We start from the raw sequence: 13,042 nt of genomic DNA on the forward strand, positions 1-13,042 counted from the left end.
AGTCTCCACACACACAGTGCTACTCCTTCACACACGTACACAAGGCGTTGTTAAGGTGTTAATAGCTACCGGAATACTTACGGATGCTTCCCTCAGGTGAAATTCTAAACCTGACAAAGTTTCTACGGTAACTTTTGGTGTGAACAACCCCCCTAGAGACAATCAGCTTTCAGGAGGAAATACATATTTTGGTTCGTGGTTTCAGAGATTTCAGTGCACACTTGTTCTGTCCTAGCACCTTTGGGTCGGTGATGGGGTCAATGCACCATGGTGGACGTGTGTATAGAGGAAACTGCACACCTTATAGTGGTCAGGAAACTGGAGGGAAGTGACTGGGGTTCTGGTAACCCAGCGTCACATTCTGGGGCATGCCCTCACTAATCTGATTCCCCTACTAGGCCCTACCTCTTTTAAAAGGTTTCATCATCTCCCAATAGTTTCACAAGTCTGCCAGCAAGACCATTTGGCACATGGACTGCTGGGGGCCTTGGAGATCCAAACTATAGATGTGCCTGTTGTATATAATGAATTGTAGAAGCCTAGTGACTTAAAGTAACTTACTTCTCATCTCAGTTTCTGTGGGTCAGAAGTCTGTCCTTGGCTGCATTAAAAGCAGTCAGACTACATTCTCACATGTCTTCGCCATGGAAAATTCTTGCTTCTAAGGTTTATTTCTTCTCAGCTGTATGGCTGAGGGTCCTAGGTTTTTACTGTCAGGTAGAGGCCTCCCTCGGGTCCCAGGGGTTGCTTTACATGGCAACTCCATGGACTGCAGAGAGCCTTTCTCTTCAGTCCCCTTATGCGGCTGTGTGGTCTAATGTAATCAAGAGTGTGGCACCCCATCCCCTTCCACATTCTGTAGCTTACAGGTTGGTTTCAGTTCTTCCAGACAACGGAAGATATGACCTGTTGGGGACCACCATCATGTGTGTGCCACGGAAACTTCAAGAACGTATTAATAACTACAGTCCCTAGGTTTGCATCACACATTCTGTTTCCTGACAGAAGCTGAGAGGTGATAGGTAAAGAACCCCTAGACCTAACTTTCTGGCTAAGGCATTTGGAATTCTCAAAAACTGCATACCATTACAAGCCTCCATCCTAACACAGACCTCTGCAGCGTTGTTCACAGTTCTCTGAGTGCCCTGGCGTCAACTGCACGTCTGGGACCCTCAGGGTAGCCCTGTTTATAGAGAGAAACCGAGGATTAGGAAAACCTTCAAGGAAGATCACAACCAGTAAGTGGTAGCAGATGGTTAAACTTAAAACCCTTCGTTTCTATCAGGTAGGCAGAATTGTAGCATGTATGTGTTAATAAGGATATTCATCAGATATGCTTGTTAATGAAGTGTGACTTTGTATGTATAAGTTGTATATGGAAATGAAGATACAGTGAGGTTTGTACACTACCGTTCAGCCCTCCCTGTTTCTGGTTCTATATCGTTAATTCTTGAAATATTCCTGTGAGTGATGCACCCATTTCCCAGAACTAAGGTGGAGGCAGTGTCTAACTGGCGAAATCAGTCTGACACAGAATCTAAGAGGAGGCCTGGAGGGATGGCTCAGCCGTTAAAGGCTAGGGTCACAACCAAAATAGGATCTAAGAAGAACCTAATTCAATACAATAACCTTTGATTTTTGCTTTGCATCCTCAAACAACACTTCTGAACTTTTAAGCTTTTTAGTTCCCAGCTTCTGCTTTTGAAGCAGTGCAGCCATGTTTATGTTCCTTAATTATTCTTGTATTGAACCTTAAAGATGTTCTTCCACTGATGTAGTTAGCTGAAGTGAGTCATGTGACCTTCAGTGTCAGGCTGCGGGGCGTCCAGTATGACCAGTGTGGTTGCATGCATCATATCGATAAATATACTCCTAACGCCTTTTAGCTGATCTCTGTGTTTCACCTTTTTCTTAACATTTCAGAAAACTATGATGACAATCGAGGGAACTTTGAAAGATGTCTGAAGTTTAGTGGCTACATCTGTCCTCTGTCTTCTCACCCCTAAAGAAGAAAAAGAAATAAATGGGATGTTTCAGAACAGAGCTACATAAAAAGAGCGGTGCAAATGGCTTCAGAATCTACCAATGGGAAACCAGCCAGGAGTCACGTGACAAAGGGGAGGCGCCAGCACCAGCCAGCGAGGAGCAGGTCCTCAGTCAGCGAGTGCGATGACGACTCCTTCACCTTTGAAGCCAACGAGGCGTGGAAAGACTTCCATAGCTCTCTCCTCCGGTTCTACGAGAACGGGGAGCTCTGTGACGTCACTCTGAAGGTGAGGCCGCCTTGTCTTTCCCCAGCTTCTTCCGCACAGCATGGAAAATGAGAGTTTTGCTCTTACATAGACTCATTAGGTGTCATACTGTTCCGTCATTACGTCATTGGTCTCAGTTCTTTGTGAATCGGTGTCTCCTGTGTAGCCCACGGTTGCCTTGAACTGACGACCTTTCTGAGTGTGGGATTACAGGCGTGTGCTGCACTGTGCCTGCAAATAGATACACTTATGCTAGTTTGCTGGTGTTCTTTTTTATTGGAATTTTTATATAATATATTCTGATCACACTTCCCCTTCCTCACTTCTGCCAGATCTTCCTACAGTCCACCCACCCACCCAGCCACACACACACACACACACACACACACACACACACACACGCATGCGCGTGTGCGCACTTTATAAAATGAACAAACAAAAAATACAAACAACCCAAGGAGGGAGACAAGAAACACACACACACACACAAAAAAAAACCCTCACAAAAAAATTAGAAACTGTGATACACAAGCAAAAGACAAAAAAACTGCCCCAATAAAGCTCATGAGACAAAAGTCTCCATAGTACCACCGAGGTCATTTGTGCTGGGCATCTACTGCTGGGCATGGAACCTGCCATTAAGTGTGATTAATATGTCCGGTGAGACTCCATTGGAGAAAACTAACGTTTCCTTTTTAAGTGGTTATCAAATGGAGACAGCTCCTTGGATGGGGTGGGAGTCCAAGCCCACTTCCCCCCTCGTCGCTGGGACCCCATCTGGCTTGGATCTGTGCAGGCCCTGTGCGTGCTGCCACAGTCTCTGTGAGGTCGTGTGTGTGTGTCAGTCCTGCTGTGTCTGCAGAGCAGTTCCCTTGGTGTCATCCGTGCCCTCTGGCTCCTGCAGGCCTTCTGCCTCCTCTGCATGGCGCCCTGAGCCCGGAGGAGAGGAGCTTGGTGAAGACGCCTCATTTGGGGCTGAGTGCTCCAAAGCCTCACACTCTCTGCACATTGTCCAGTTGTGGGTCTCTGCAGGAGAGAAGTGTCTCTGATGGCTGAATGAGGCACTGATCTGTGGACGTAGTAGAACGTCATTAGGAGTCATTTTATCGCTGCTTCTTCAGAAGAGTGGTATTTGGTACCACCTGAGCAATGCCGGCATGGGTTCCATCTCCTGGAGTGGCCTTAATTCCTGTCAGAGGCTGATTGGCTGCCCCCGTAGTGTTTGTGCCGTGTTTCACCTCACCAGCATGTCCTACAGGCAGGTCACTGTTGTCCATCACCAGCTTTGTAGCTCAGCTGGTGGTTGCCTTTCTCCCCTGGTTGCATGCAGTGTACCTCCCAGTACCATGAACAGTGGCCAGTAGTGGTGAAGACTCTCGTTAGGCAGCAGCTCAGCTTCTCTGTGGTCAGTGAGATATAGGTAAGCGTTCTCTTTAACAATTGGGCTTTTCCCTCAATTTGTGGAGAATAAACATTTTTTTTTTTTTTTTTTTTTTTTTTTTTTTTTTTTTTGGCAATAGCCTGAGATGTTTGGGAGTTCCTAGAAAGCCTTTGGGCCAACAGCTCTGCTGACACCAATTCCTGACCCTGGAGGTTTCACTTGGTTGTGAGAGATGTCTAGTTGGAGCATTGTCTCTATGGTTGTTGGTGACTCCATTTAGATTTCTTTCATATATGCATTATATATTTAGGAAGCTTCTATAGTAATAGGTTTTAGGACCCCATAAATGGCCCTTAGTGTTAGTTGTTCCTCTCCATATTTCTCCTCCTGTTCTTCTCATCCCGTCCCTCTTTCCATTTAATCAGCCCACCCCAGTTCTCCATGACTGGCTATTCTAGTTCCCCTTCTTAGGAGTCCCATACTGGGTACCTAACCTCGGTGTAGCAAGCACATCAAAGACTTAAAAGCTGACATCCACATATATGAGAAAACATACAATATTTGTCATTTGGGGTCTGGGTTACCTCAGGATGATTTTTTTCCTAGCTCCTTCTATTTACCTGCAGATTTCATAATTTCACCTTTTTAACAGCTGAATAATATTCCGTCGTGTAACTGCACCCCGCTGTTATTACCCATCCATCAGTTAATGGGTATCTAGGCTGCTTCCTAACTATTGTGGATAGGCACAATGACGATGAACTTGGTATTCCTACAGTAGGATGCAGAGTTCATCGGGTGTATGCCCAAGAATTGCAGAGTTGTATCTGAGGTTCCTGAGGGACCACCATGCTGGTTTCCATAGTGACTGCACAAGTTTGCACTCCCACCAGCAATGGATGAGTGTTCCCCCTTTCCCCACATCTTCACCTGCTTGAGCTATCATTTGTTTTATTGCTCTTGGCTATTCTGACTGGTATAAGATGAAATCTCAAAGTAGTTTTGATTTACATTTCTCTGATGACTAACGATGTTGAATATTTAAGTGCTTCCCAGCCTTTGGTTTTTCATCTTTTGAGAACTCCCTGCTTAGTTCTGTACCCCATTTTTAAATAGGGGTATTTGTTTTCTTGATGTCCAGATCTTTATAAATTTTAGATAATAACCCCTTATCATATGTGTAATTGCAAAAGAGCTGTTCTCATCCTGTGGCAAGCCCTTTGCTCAAATAGAGGCTTTTCAGTGTGATGAGGTCCCATCTATTAATTGTTGGTCTTAGGGTCTCTGCTAATGGTGTTCTGTTCAGAACGTCTTTTCCTGTGTAAGTGACTTCAAGACTATTTCCACTTTCTCTTCTATCAGCCTCAGTGAATCAGGTCTTATGTTGAAGTCCTTGATCAGTTGGGAGTTTAGTTTTGTGCAGGGTAATGGTATGGATCTGTTTACAATCTCCTACTGAAGCCATTCGGGTTCACCAGTACCATTTGTTGAAGATGCTCTTTGTTTTCCAGTGTGTAATTCTGACTTCTTTGTCAGAAATCAGGCATCCAAAGGTGTGTGCACTTATGTCCAACTCTTTGAGTTCCATTAATCGACAAGTCTGTTATTACCCCAGTACTGTGCTGTTTTATTACTGTAGCTCTGTACTACAGCTTGAGATTGGTGGTGGCAACACCTCCAACAGCTCTTTTATTATTCAGGATAGTTTTCATTATTCTGGAGTTTGTGTGTGTGTGTGTGTGTGTGTGTGTGTGTGTGATGGAAATGGGAAGAACAGAAGGAGGGGAAACTGTATTCAGATTATATTGTTTGAGAAAAGAATCTATGTTTAATGAAAGGAGAAGAAAACCCCACTCAAATGGAAATTTAAAAATTAATTTAAAATAAAAAATTTCTGTGAAGAATTGTGTTGGAATTTTGGTGGAGATTTCACTGAGTCCATAGATTGATTTGGCAGGATGGCCATTTTCACTATATTAATCCTGCAGATCCAGGAGCATAGGCGTGCTTTCCGTTTTCTTATATTCCTTCAATTTCATTTTTTCAATGTCTTAAAGTTTTTATTATACAAATATTTCACTTCCTTGGTTAGAGTTACTCCAAGATATTTTTTGGAGTTATTGTGAAGGGTAGGATTTCTTTCCCAGCCCATTTGCCATGTATAAGAAGGCTATTGATGAGCCGGGCGGGGGTGGCGCACGCCTTTAGGCAGAGGCGGGCGGATCTCTGTGAGTTCAAGGCCAGCCTGGTCTACAAGAGCTAGTTCCAGGACAGGCTCCAAAGCTACAGAGAAACCCTGTCTCAAAAAACAAACAAAAAGTTACTGTTTCACAAAAAGATCCTTAAATATGAGATAATATAGAAAACATTAGTGTGACAGATTTGTTCTTTAAGCAACTGGCCTAGATTGAAGCTAAGGATTGCATTATTCGAATGAGTCCTCTAGTCTAAGCTGCCTAGAACGTGGCCCTTGTCCACAAGTATGTTCTCTGCTGCCCTGAGGGAGTGTGCTAGAACTTCCTTCTCACCCTGTGTGGTTTTGAGCAGGTTGGCTCGAAGCTGATCTCCTGTCACAAACTGGTGCTGGCTTGCGTCATTCCCTACTTCAGAGCCATGTTCCTTTCCGAAATGGCTGAAGCCAAGCAGGCGCTGATTGAGATTCGGGACTTTGACGGCGATGCGGTGGAAGACCTAGTGAAGTTTGTGTACTCCTCCCGGCTCACTCTGACGGTGGACAACGTGCAGCCGCTCCTGTATGCGGCGTGCATCCTGCAGGTTGAGCTGGTGGCCAGGGCTTGTTGCGAATACATGAAGCTGCATTTTCACCCCTCCAACTGCCTGGCAGTACGAGCCTTCGCCGAGAGCCACAACCGGATCGATCTCATGGACATGGCGGACCAGTACGCCTGCGAGCACTTCACCGAAGTGGTGGGATGTGAGGACTTCGTGAGCGTGTCGCCCCAGCACCTCCACAAGCTGCTGTCCTCCAGCGATCTCAACATCGACAGCGAAAAGCAGGTCTACAGTGCTGCCATCAAGTGGCTCCTAGCCAATCCCCAGCACCATTCCAAGTGGCTGGACGAGACCCTCGCACAGGTAGGGCTGCAGGGGGCTGTGCAGGTGAGGCTGCGTGGAAGCAGATCCGCGCTGTGCCGTTTCCGGGTGCTGTCATTTACAGGGTGTAATGCTCTGGAGTTAACTCTTCATGGCCTGTGCGGTTCCTACACTATGATAATCTGCCCTTATTGTACTTGAATGATTCCTAGTTCAAATATTTAAAATATCCATATGAAATAGTCATGGATACAGTGTTAGGACACAGTTCTACCTATAACATAGCTTACTTTGTAATGAAGTTTCTAAGTTTTGATGACTCATTTTCCTAATGAAAGTATAGTTATTCCTAACGATTGTAGATGTATTCTGGAAAATAGAGCATCACCTTGGGTGCTAAAGTTTCAAACCTCAGAAATGTGTTTGTTGTGATTGTTGATGTTTTTGACTGTGCGGTGGGTGCCTTGGATAAAGAACTAACAATAAGCCTTCCAGGGTCTGTACCCCATGTTCCCCTTTCCTTCCCTGTTGTCTCCTCTTGCTCTCCCTCCACCTCTCCCTCCTTTTGTTTGTTTTGTTTACTGAGAAGTGAAACAGGACTTACTTAGAAGAGAAATGGTTTCCTTCACTTCCTTTTCTGAAATTAATGCTTTGTTACAACTTTGGAATTGATAAACATGCTGATGGGGTAGGGAGGGAGCTCAGTGGACAGCTTGCTTGCCTACCGCAAATAAAGCCCTGGGTTTGATCCTCCACAAGGCACAAGTCAGGCTGGTGGTGCGTGCCTGGAACCACGGTACTGAGGAGATAAAGGCCGGAGGATCCGAGTCAGAAAGCATCCTTGGCTCACAGGAAATTTGAGACCAGCCTGGGCTGCCTTCAAATCTGTCTGAAAATGAAACAGAACGACAAACAAACCAACTAAAAACACCGGGTACTTGATTCAGTTTATTGTTGCTTGGAGACAGAGTCAATGTAACCCAGACTAGCCTGGTACTCTATCACTGAGACTGGCCCCAAGTTCAGACTCCTCCTCTCTTGGCCTCCCATACTCCGGGAGTACAGATATGATTCACCATGCTCAGTGATACTTGGATTTAATAAAAAAAATTTAATGTTGTTATCAAAATCTTAGCATATTAAGAACAAATTTATTTATATTTTTACTCAGAAGAAAACATATCAAAATGTGATTATAGTTGTTTTTAAAAGCATGTTTAACAATTATTTTCAGCTTTTACTTCACATGTAACTGTCAATGATTTTAGGTCCGTCTGCCGTTGCTGCCGGTTGATTTTCTTATGGGTGTTGTGGCAAAAGAACAGATTGTCAAGCAGAACCTAAAGTGTAGAGATCTGCTGGATGAAGCAAGAAACTACCACCTTCATTTGAGCAGCAAACCCGTCCCTGACTTTGAGTACACGGTCCGCACTACCCCAAGGAAGCACACGGCCGGTCAGTAAATACCACTCGCCTCAGCAGCTTGCCAGATGGTTTGACGTAGCTGAGGGCTATTGGTTATGTGTGCCTACACTTGATGCTCAGATAGTTCGGGTCTGAGTATCTTAAAGTAGTAATCACTCAGTAGGGGTGTGTGTGTGTGTGTGTGTGTGTGTGTGTGTGTGTGTTGTTTTGAGATGGGGTCTTATACACCCCATCAACCTGAAAGTCCCCACATAACTCAGGCTAACCTTGAACACCTGATCTATCTTTCTCTACCTCCCTAGGGCTGAGATTCCAGGTATGTATCACCATGCCCTGATCACTTTTATTTTCATATTTGGGGGATGAGAGAATACAAGTGAAGTCCAGCAGCTCAGCCAACAGAATCCTGTATATCGGTTCCCTCTGCATTGTTACCAGATAGTGATGTGGGGGGAACCTGACAGCAACAGAGACAGCCTGAGTATGAGTTACCTGCTTCTGAAGATGTTCTTCCAAGTAATTAGTAGTGTGAGAAAGACTGTTATTTCTTCTTCTTTAATGTCAGTAAATAGAGTTGAGGTTTCCACTTAGGGCCAGGCAGCACTTTGAGTTATGCCTTTAATCCCAGCACTTTTGAGGGAGAGGCAGGTGGACTTGTATCCTGTGAGTCTGAGCCAGCCTAGTCTAGACAGGGACTATGTAGACTTCCAGGCCAACCCTGATTTCCTATCACAGAACTCTGTTTTTGTGAATCCCGTCTCATATAGTTAAGATGTTTAATTAAATTCTCTAAGTTCACCATTTTCTCTGCTTGTTTGCTGTGGGATGAAGCCTAGGGCTTTGTACATGCTTGGCAAGTGTTCTGCAAACCAGATTTGAATTCAACATCTCATCAGCCTAGGCTCGTGCCAGAATATACCAGACATTCATGTGTGTGGTCTCATATGTCATAAGATTGCTACAGAACAGGTTTTCACAGAAGACCCAGCCTTTGGTCAGGGAGACGGTGGTCCTCCATTTAGGGACGGTGGTCCTCCATTTAGGGACAGTGGTCCTCCATTTAGGGACGGTGATCCTCCATATAGGGACGGTGGTCCTCCATTTAGGGACGGTGGTCCTCCATTTAGGGACGGTGGTCCTCCATATAGGGACGGTGGTACTCCATTTAGGGACGGTGGTCCTCCATTTAGGGACGGTGGTCCTCCATTTAGGGATGGTGGTTCTCCATTTAGAGAAGAGACAGCTAAGAATTAGGCTAAGGTTTTCTAAACTCTGCAGAAACAATGTTTGTATTCTGATAGCTTTGCCTCCTCTTTCTTTCTTTCTTTCTTTCTTTCTTTCTTTCTTTCTTTCTTTCTTTCTTTCATAACATGTTCAAAGGTTACCTATGTATTCAGAGAAAATGTCATCTAAGAGTAAGTTTACATTCTGGGATTATAGTCCTGCCACTGCCATTATATTGGACCAATTCCTCGGTCTTCCAAGCCATTAGTTTGTTATAAGATTGACTGCATGATCTTTCTGGTCTCCTCTTTCTGGTTTCTCTGACTCAGTGTGAGTTCGTGGAAAGGGGAGCATGAGTGGGTAAACTCATTTGTCTCTCTGGTGACTCATTAAATTAACATTAAATGCCTGTTCTTGCAGGCTCTGGGCTGTCTGTACGTGCAGACAGACAGCCTGTGTTGGGGAACTTGGTCTGGTGCAGGGAAAAGACAACTGAACGGATAAATTCAGTAGAGTATTGCAGGTGCTGTAGCCACCCAGTGAGGTGACCACCCAGTTTGGTGACCACCCAACGTCGGGTGCAGAGGATGACGGAGCTGCTTTGTAAGGGACAGGAAAAGTTTCCAAGAGAAAATAAAGCTCAGCCTTTGTTTCAAAAATCTTCAGGATTCCTATTAGGAAGAATGCAGCTCCCTTTATCTCCCCAGAGTGCTGTGGACATGCCAGGCGCTGTCTGGTTAGTGTGTGATGCTCACTCCCACAGCAAGGACATGCCAGGCACTGTCTGGTTAGTGTGTGATGCTCACTCCCACAGGTGTCCTCTAGTTTGGTCACTAGCGCTGTAGGAGTCCCACGAGTGGGCGCTGGATACGTGCGCTGGAGCCTGGACTGCTGCTAGGGCTGACTGGCATGTATGCTGTGCTGAAGGTGTAATATTTTCTTGCCATTCTGGGGATGAATCCCGGCCCTCAGACAAGCGTTCTAACCGTAAGCACACACATCTCTAGCCCTAAGGCTTTACCTTGAAGGCACTCAGTGCTTCTCAGAGTGTGGTGACAATGGCCCCAGGAGCCTGTTAGAAATTCAGTCCTTAAACCCTTCCCCACTACTTTCTAGACATTCACATCAGACTGCCAAGGCATCTGTCTACATTCTAGTTTTGAGTTATTTCTCAGCTTTTTGGATATGATCGGAATGAGAATGGCGTTTAACTAGTGGGCACTTTCAGTCATGATGACTTCTTTAGAAAGTGGATGCATTAGTCAAATTTGGGTGATTTTTATGTAATCACAAAGATCATCTTCTATCACTTAAGTATTTTATGGGACAATGATCAAGCCTGTGTATGTGCCATGTACCATAGAAGCAGACTGTCCATGAACATTAGACAGCTAGGAGGAAAAACAGTTGTGTAACAACTTAATAGGAAGTTCTTGTTGTTTTTTTAAAAAGCCAAATATGTCACTTATGTTTGGTAACAAGCCAAATTTTTAGCTGTTTCATTTAGAGAGATATTTGATTTTTTTGCAAATTTAAATAATATATTTTCTTTAATCTGAAAAAAAAAAAAAACAAAAAAAACAAAAAAAAAAACCCTTTCCCCAGTGACTGAGTCAGAGAATCTGAGGGTCAGACCCCAGATGTGTGCTCTACACCTTCAGATGGTTCTGAGTCACACTGAAGTCTCTGTTTTCCAGATGTGGTGAGTAGATACGGAATATGGCACCTTAACCATCTTTACAATCCAGGGTATTTGCTGAAGCTTTTGGATAGAGGTTATGGGAGCCTGTTGAAACAGCTTTTTATTAGATTGTCCTTGTCTTAGTTATGGTTTTATTGCTGTGAAGAGACACCATGACCATGGCAACTCTTATAAAGGAAAACATTTTGTTGGGGCTGGCTTACAGGTCAGAGGTTTAGTCCATTAGTGTCACACCAGAAAGCATGGCAGGCAGCGCACAGGCAGACATGTGCTGGAGGAGTGGCTGAGAGTCGACATCCAGATCCACAGGTAGCAGGAAGAAAGAATGACATGCTGGGCCTGGCGTGAGTGTTTGAACTTTAAACCCCACCCCCAGGGACACACTTCCTCCAACGAGGCCAAACCTCCTGGTAGTGCTGCTCCCTGTGGGCTGTGGGGCCATTGTCATTTAAATCCGTACAGTTCTGTTAGCTGACTGGAAGGGCTGGGATCTTGTAACTGAGTCGTAGCTGGAGATACCTGTGCCCAGATAGTGGCAGCTTGATAAGGACGGGTGGGACATGTCGGGAAAGGAAGGAAGGAAATGCTCTGGACACATGCTGCAGGGGCTCTGTAGGCCTCGGTGGCTGCGTGGCTTTGGCGTGTTCACTGAAGATGCTGAGATACAGGCAGTGTAACACAAAGAGATGGACCATTCCTCAGAGCATAGAAAGTGGAGAGTGGGCAGTGGGCGGAGCATGGAAACAGGACGGAGACCTAGAAGGAGCCTTCCAGACAAGCAGACGAGTGTGTTTAACTCTGTCTTGTGTTGAGAGGGAACCGTGAGATGTGATTGAAGCAGACAGCTCTGCAGTGGTTGGGCAGAGGTTCTCTCTGCAGTATAGGAATACATTCGGCCTTTTTCCTAAATAGAATCAGTTCCATTATGACTTTAGCAAGGACACTTGTAATGAGTGAGGACATAAGAAAGGATAGATAACCGATGAATCATAGTCTTTGAAAGGTTCAAGGAAAGGGGAAATTAGATTTTATAACTCATCCTTTAAAAAAAATTACCCAGAATTTGGCAATTGTTTTCCAACTGATTAAAAATAAAGTTTTCAAAGCCATGATATTGACCTGTGTCTTGTCCTCTGCTTCCAGGTGTGCTGTTCTGTGTGGGTGGCCGAGGTGGCTCCGGTGACCCCTTCCGCAGCATCGAATGCTATTCTATCAGCAAGAACAGCTGGTTCTTTGGACCAGAAATGAACAGCCGGAGGCGACACGTGGGTGTGATCTCTGTGGAAGGTGAGCCTGCTGTTGTTGAAGTGACACCATTAAACTATGGTGCTCTTCTTCATTACATGAGCTTTGAGATTTTGTCTTTTTATAAAAAAATATTAATTGTAATGTATTTTAATATATTGATGAAATGTTTGAGTGGTGGTCATTTGCCTGCCTCTGTCCACAGATGTTTGGCATGTTGGTGTGATTAGCATATTGGCATATAAATTAGCACATTGCTATATAAATTATCATGTTGGTGTATACATTTAAAACTGAGCAGCTGGGAAAGCAAAATTTTCGTGACTGGATAGCACATACTTATAATCCCAGCATTTGGAGACTGAGGCAGGAGGATTTTAATTCCAGGCCAGCCTGAGCTACATGACAAGACCCTGTTTCAAATTGCCAAAGGCTGAGAATGTGTCTCAAAAGTAGAACACTTGGCTTACATATAAAATGTCCTAAGATCAATTATAGTAAATATTTTAGTTCTAAATCAGTTTTAGTTTTTATTAAATTTTTTTTTCAAGAGAAGGTCCCTTGTGTTTTGGAATTCACTGTGTACCTGAGACTGACCTTGACCTTGACCTTCTGATCCTCCTGCTTCTACCTCTCAGGCTGGGATCATAGGTGTTCACCCCCACATCTAGTTTACAGTGTTGGGAGCTGACCCAAAGCTTCCTGTGTGATAGGCAAGAACTCTGCCTCCTGAGCTACATTCCCGACTCCTAAGTTATT

General features: G+C 44.6%; 1 protein-coding gene across 2 annotated transcripts in view; it reads left to right on the forward strand.

Annotated features, from left to right (window-relative positions):
- The window catches only part of Klhl8 (kelch like family member 8), a 48,473-nt gene that overhangs the window by 26,385 nt on the left and 9,046 nt on the right, over nucleotides 1-13,042 (forward strand). For both annotated transcript variants that reach the window (XM_038310854.1, XM_038310860.1), the window contains exons 2-5: nucleotides 1,924-2,273; nucleotides 6,181-6,729; nucleotides 7,956-8,142; nucleotides 12,182-12,325. In XM_038310854.1, coding sequence (XP_038166782.1) covers nucleotides 2,067-2,273; nucleotides 6,181-6,729; nucleotides 7,956-8,142; nucleotides 12,182-12,325 — 1,087 coding nt within the window. In that variant the 5' untranslated portion in view covers nucleotides 1,924-2,066. The remainder of the gene's footprint in view (nucleotides 1-1,923; nucleotides 2,274-6,180; nucleotides 6,730-7,955; nucleotides 8,143-12,181; nucleotides 12,326-13,042) is intronic.

This window comes from Arvicola amphibius, chromosome 1 (genome assembly GCF_903992535.2).
Source record: "Arvicola amphibius chromosome 1, mArvAmp1.2, whole genome shotgun sequence".
Taxonomy (NCBI): Eukaryota; Metazoa; Chordata; class Mammalia; order Rodentia; family Cricetidae; genus Arvicola; species Arvicola amphibius.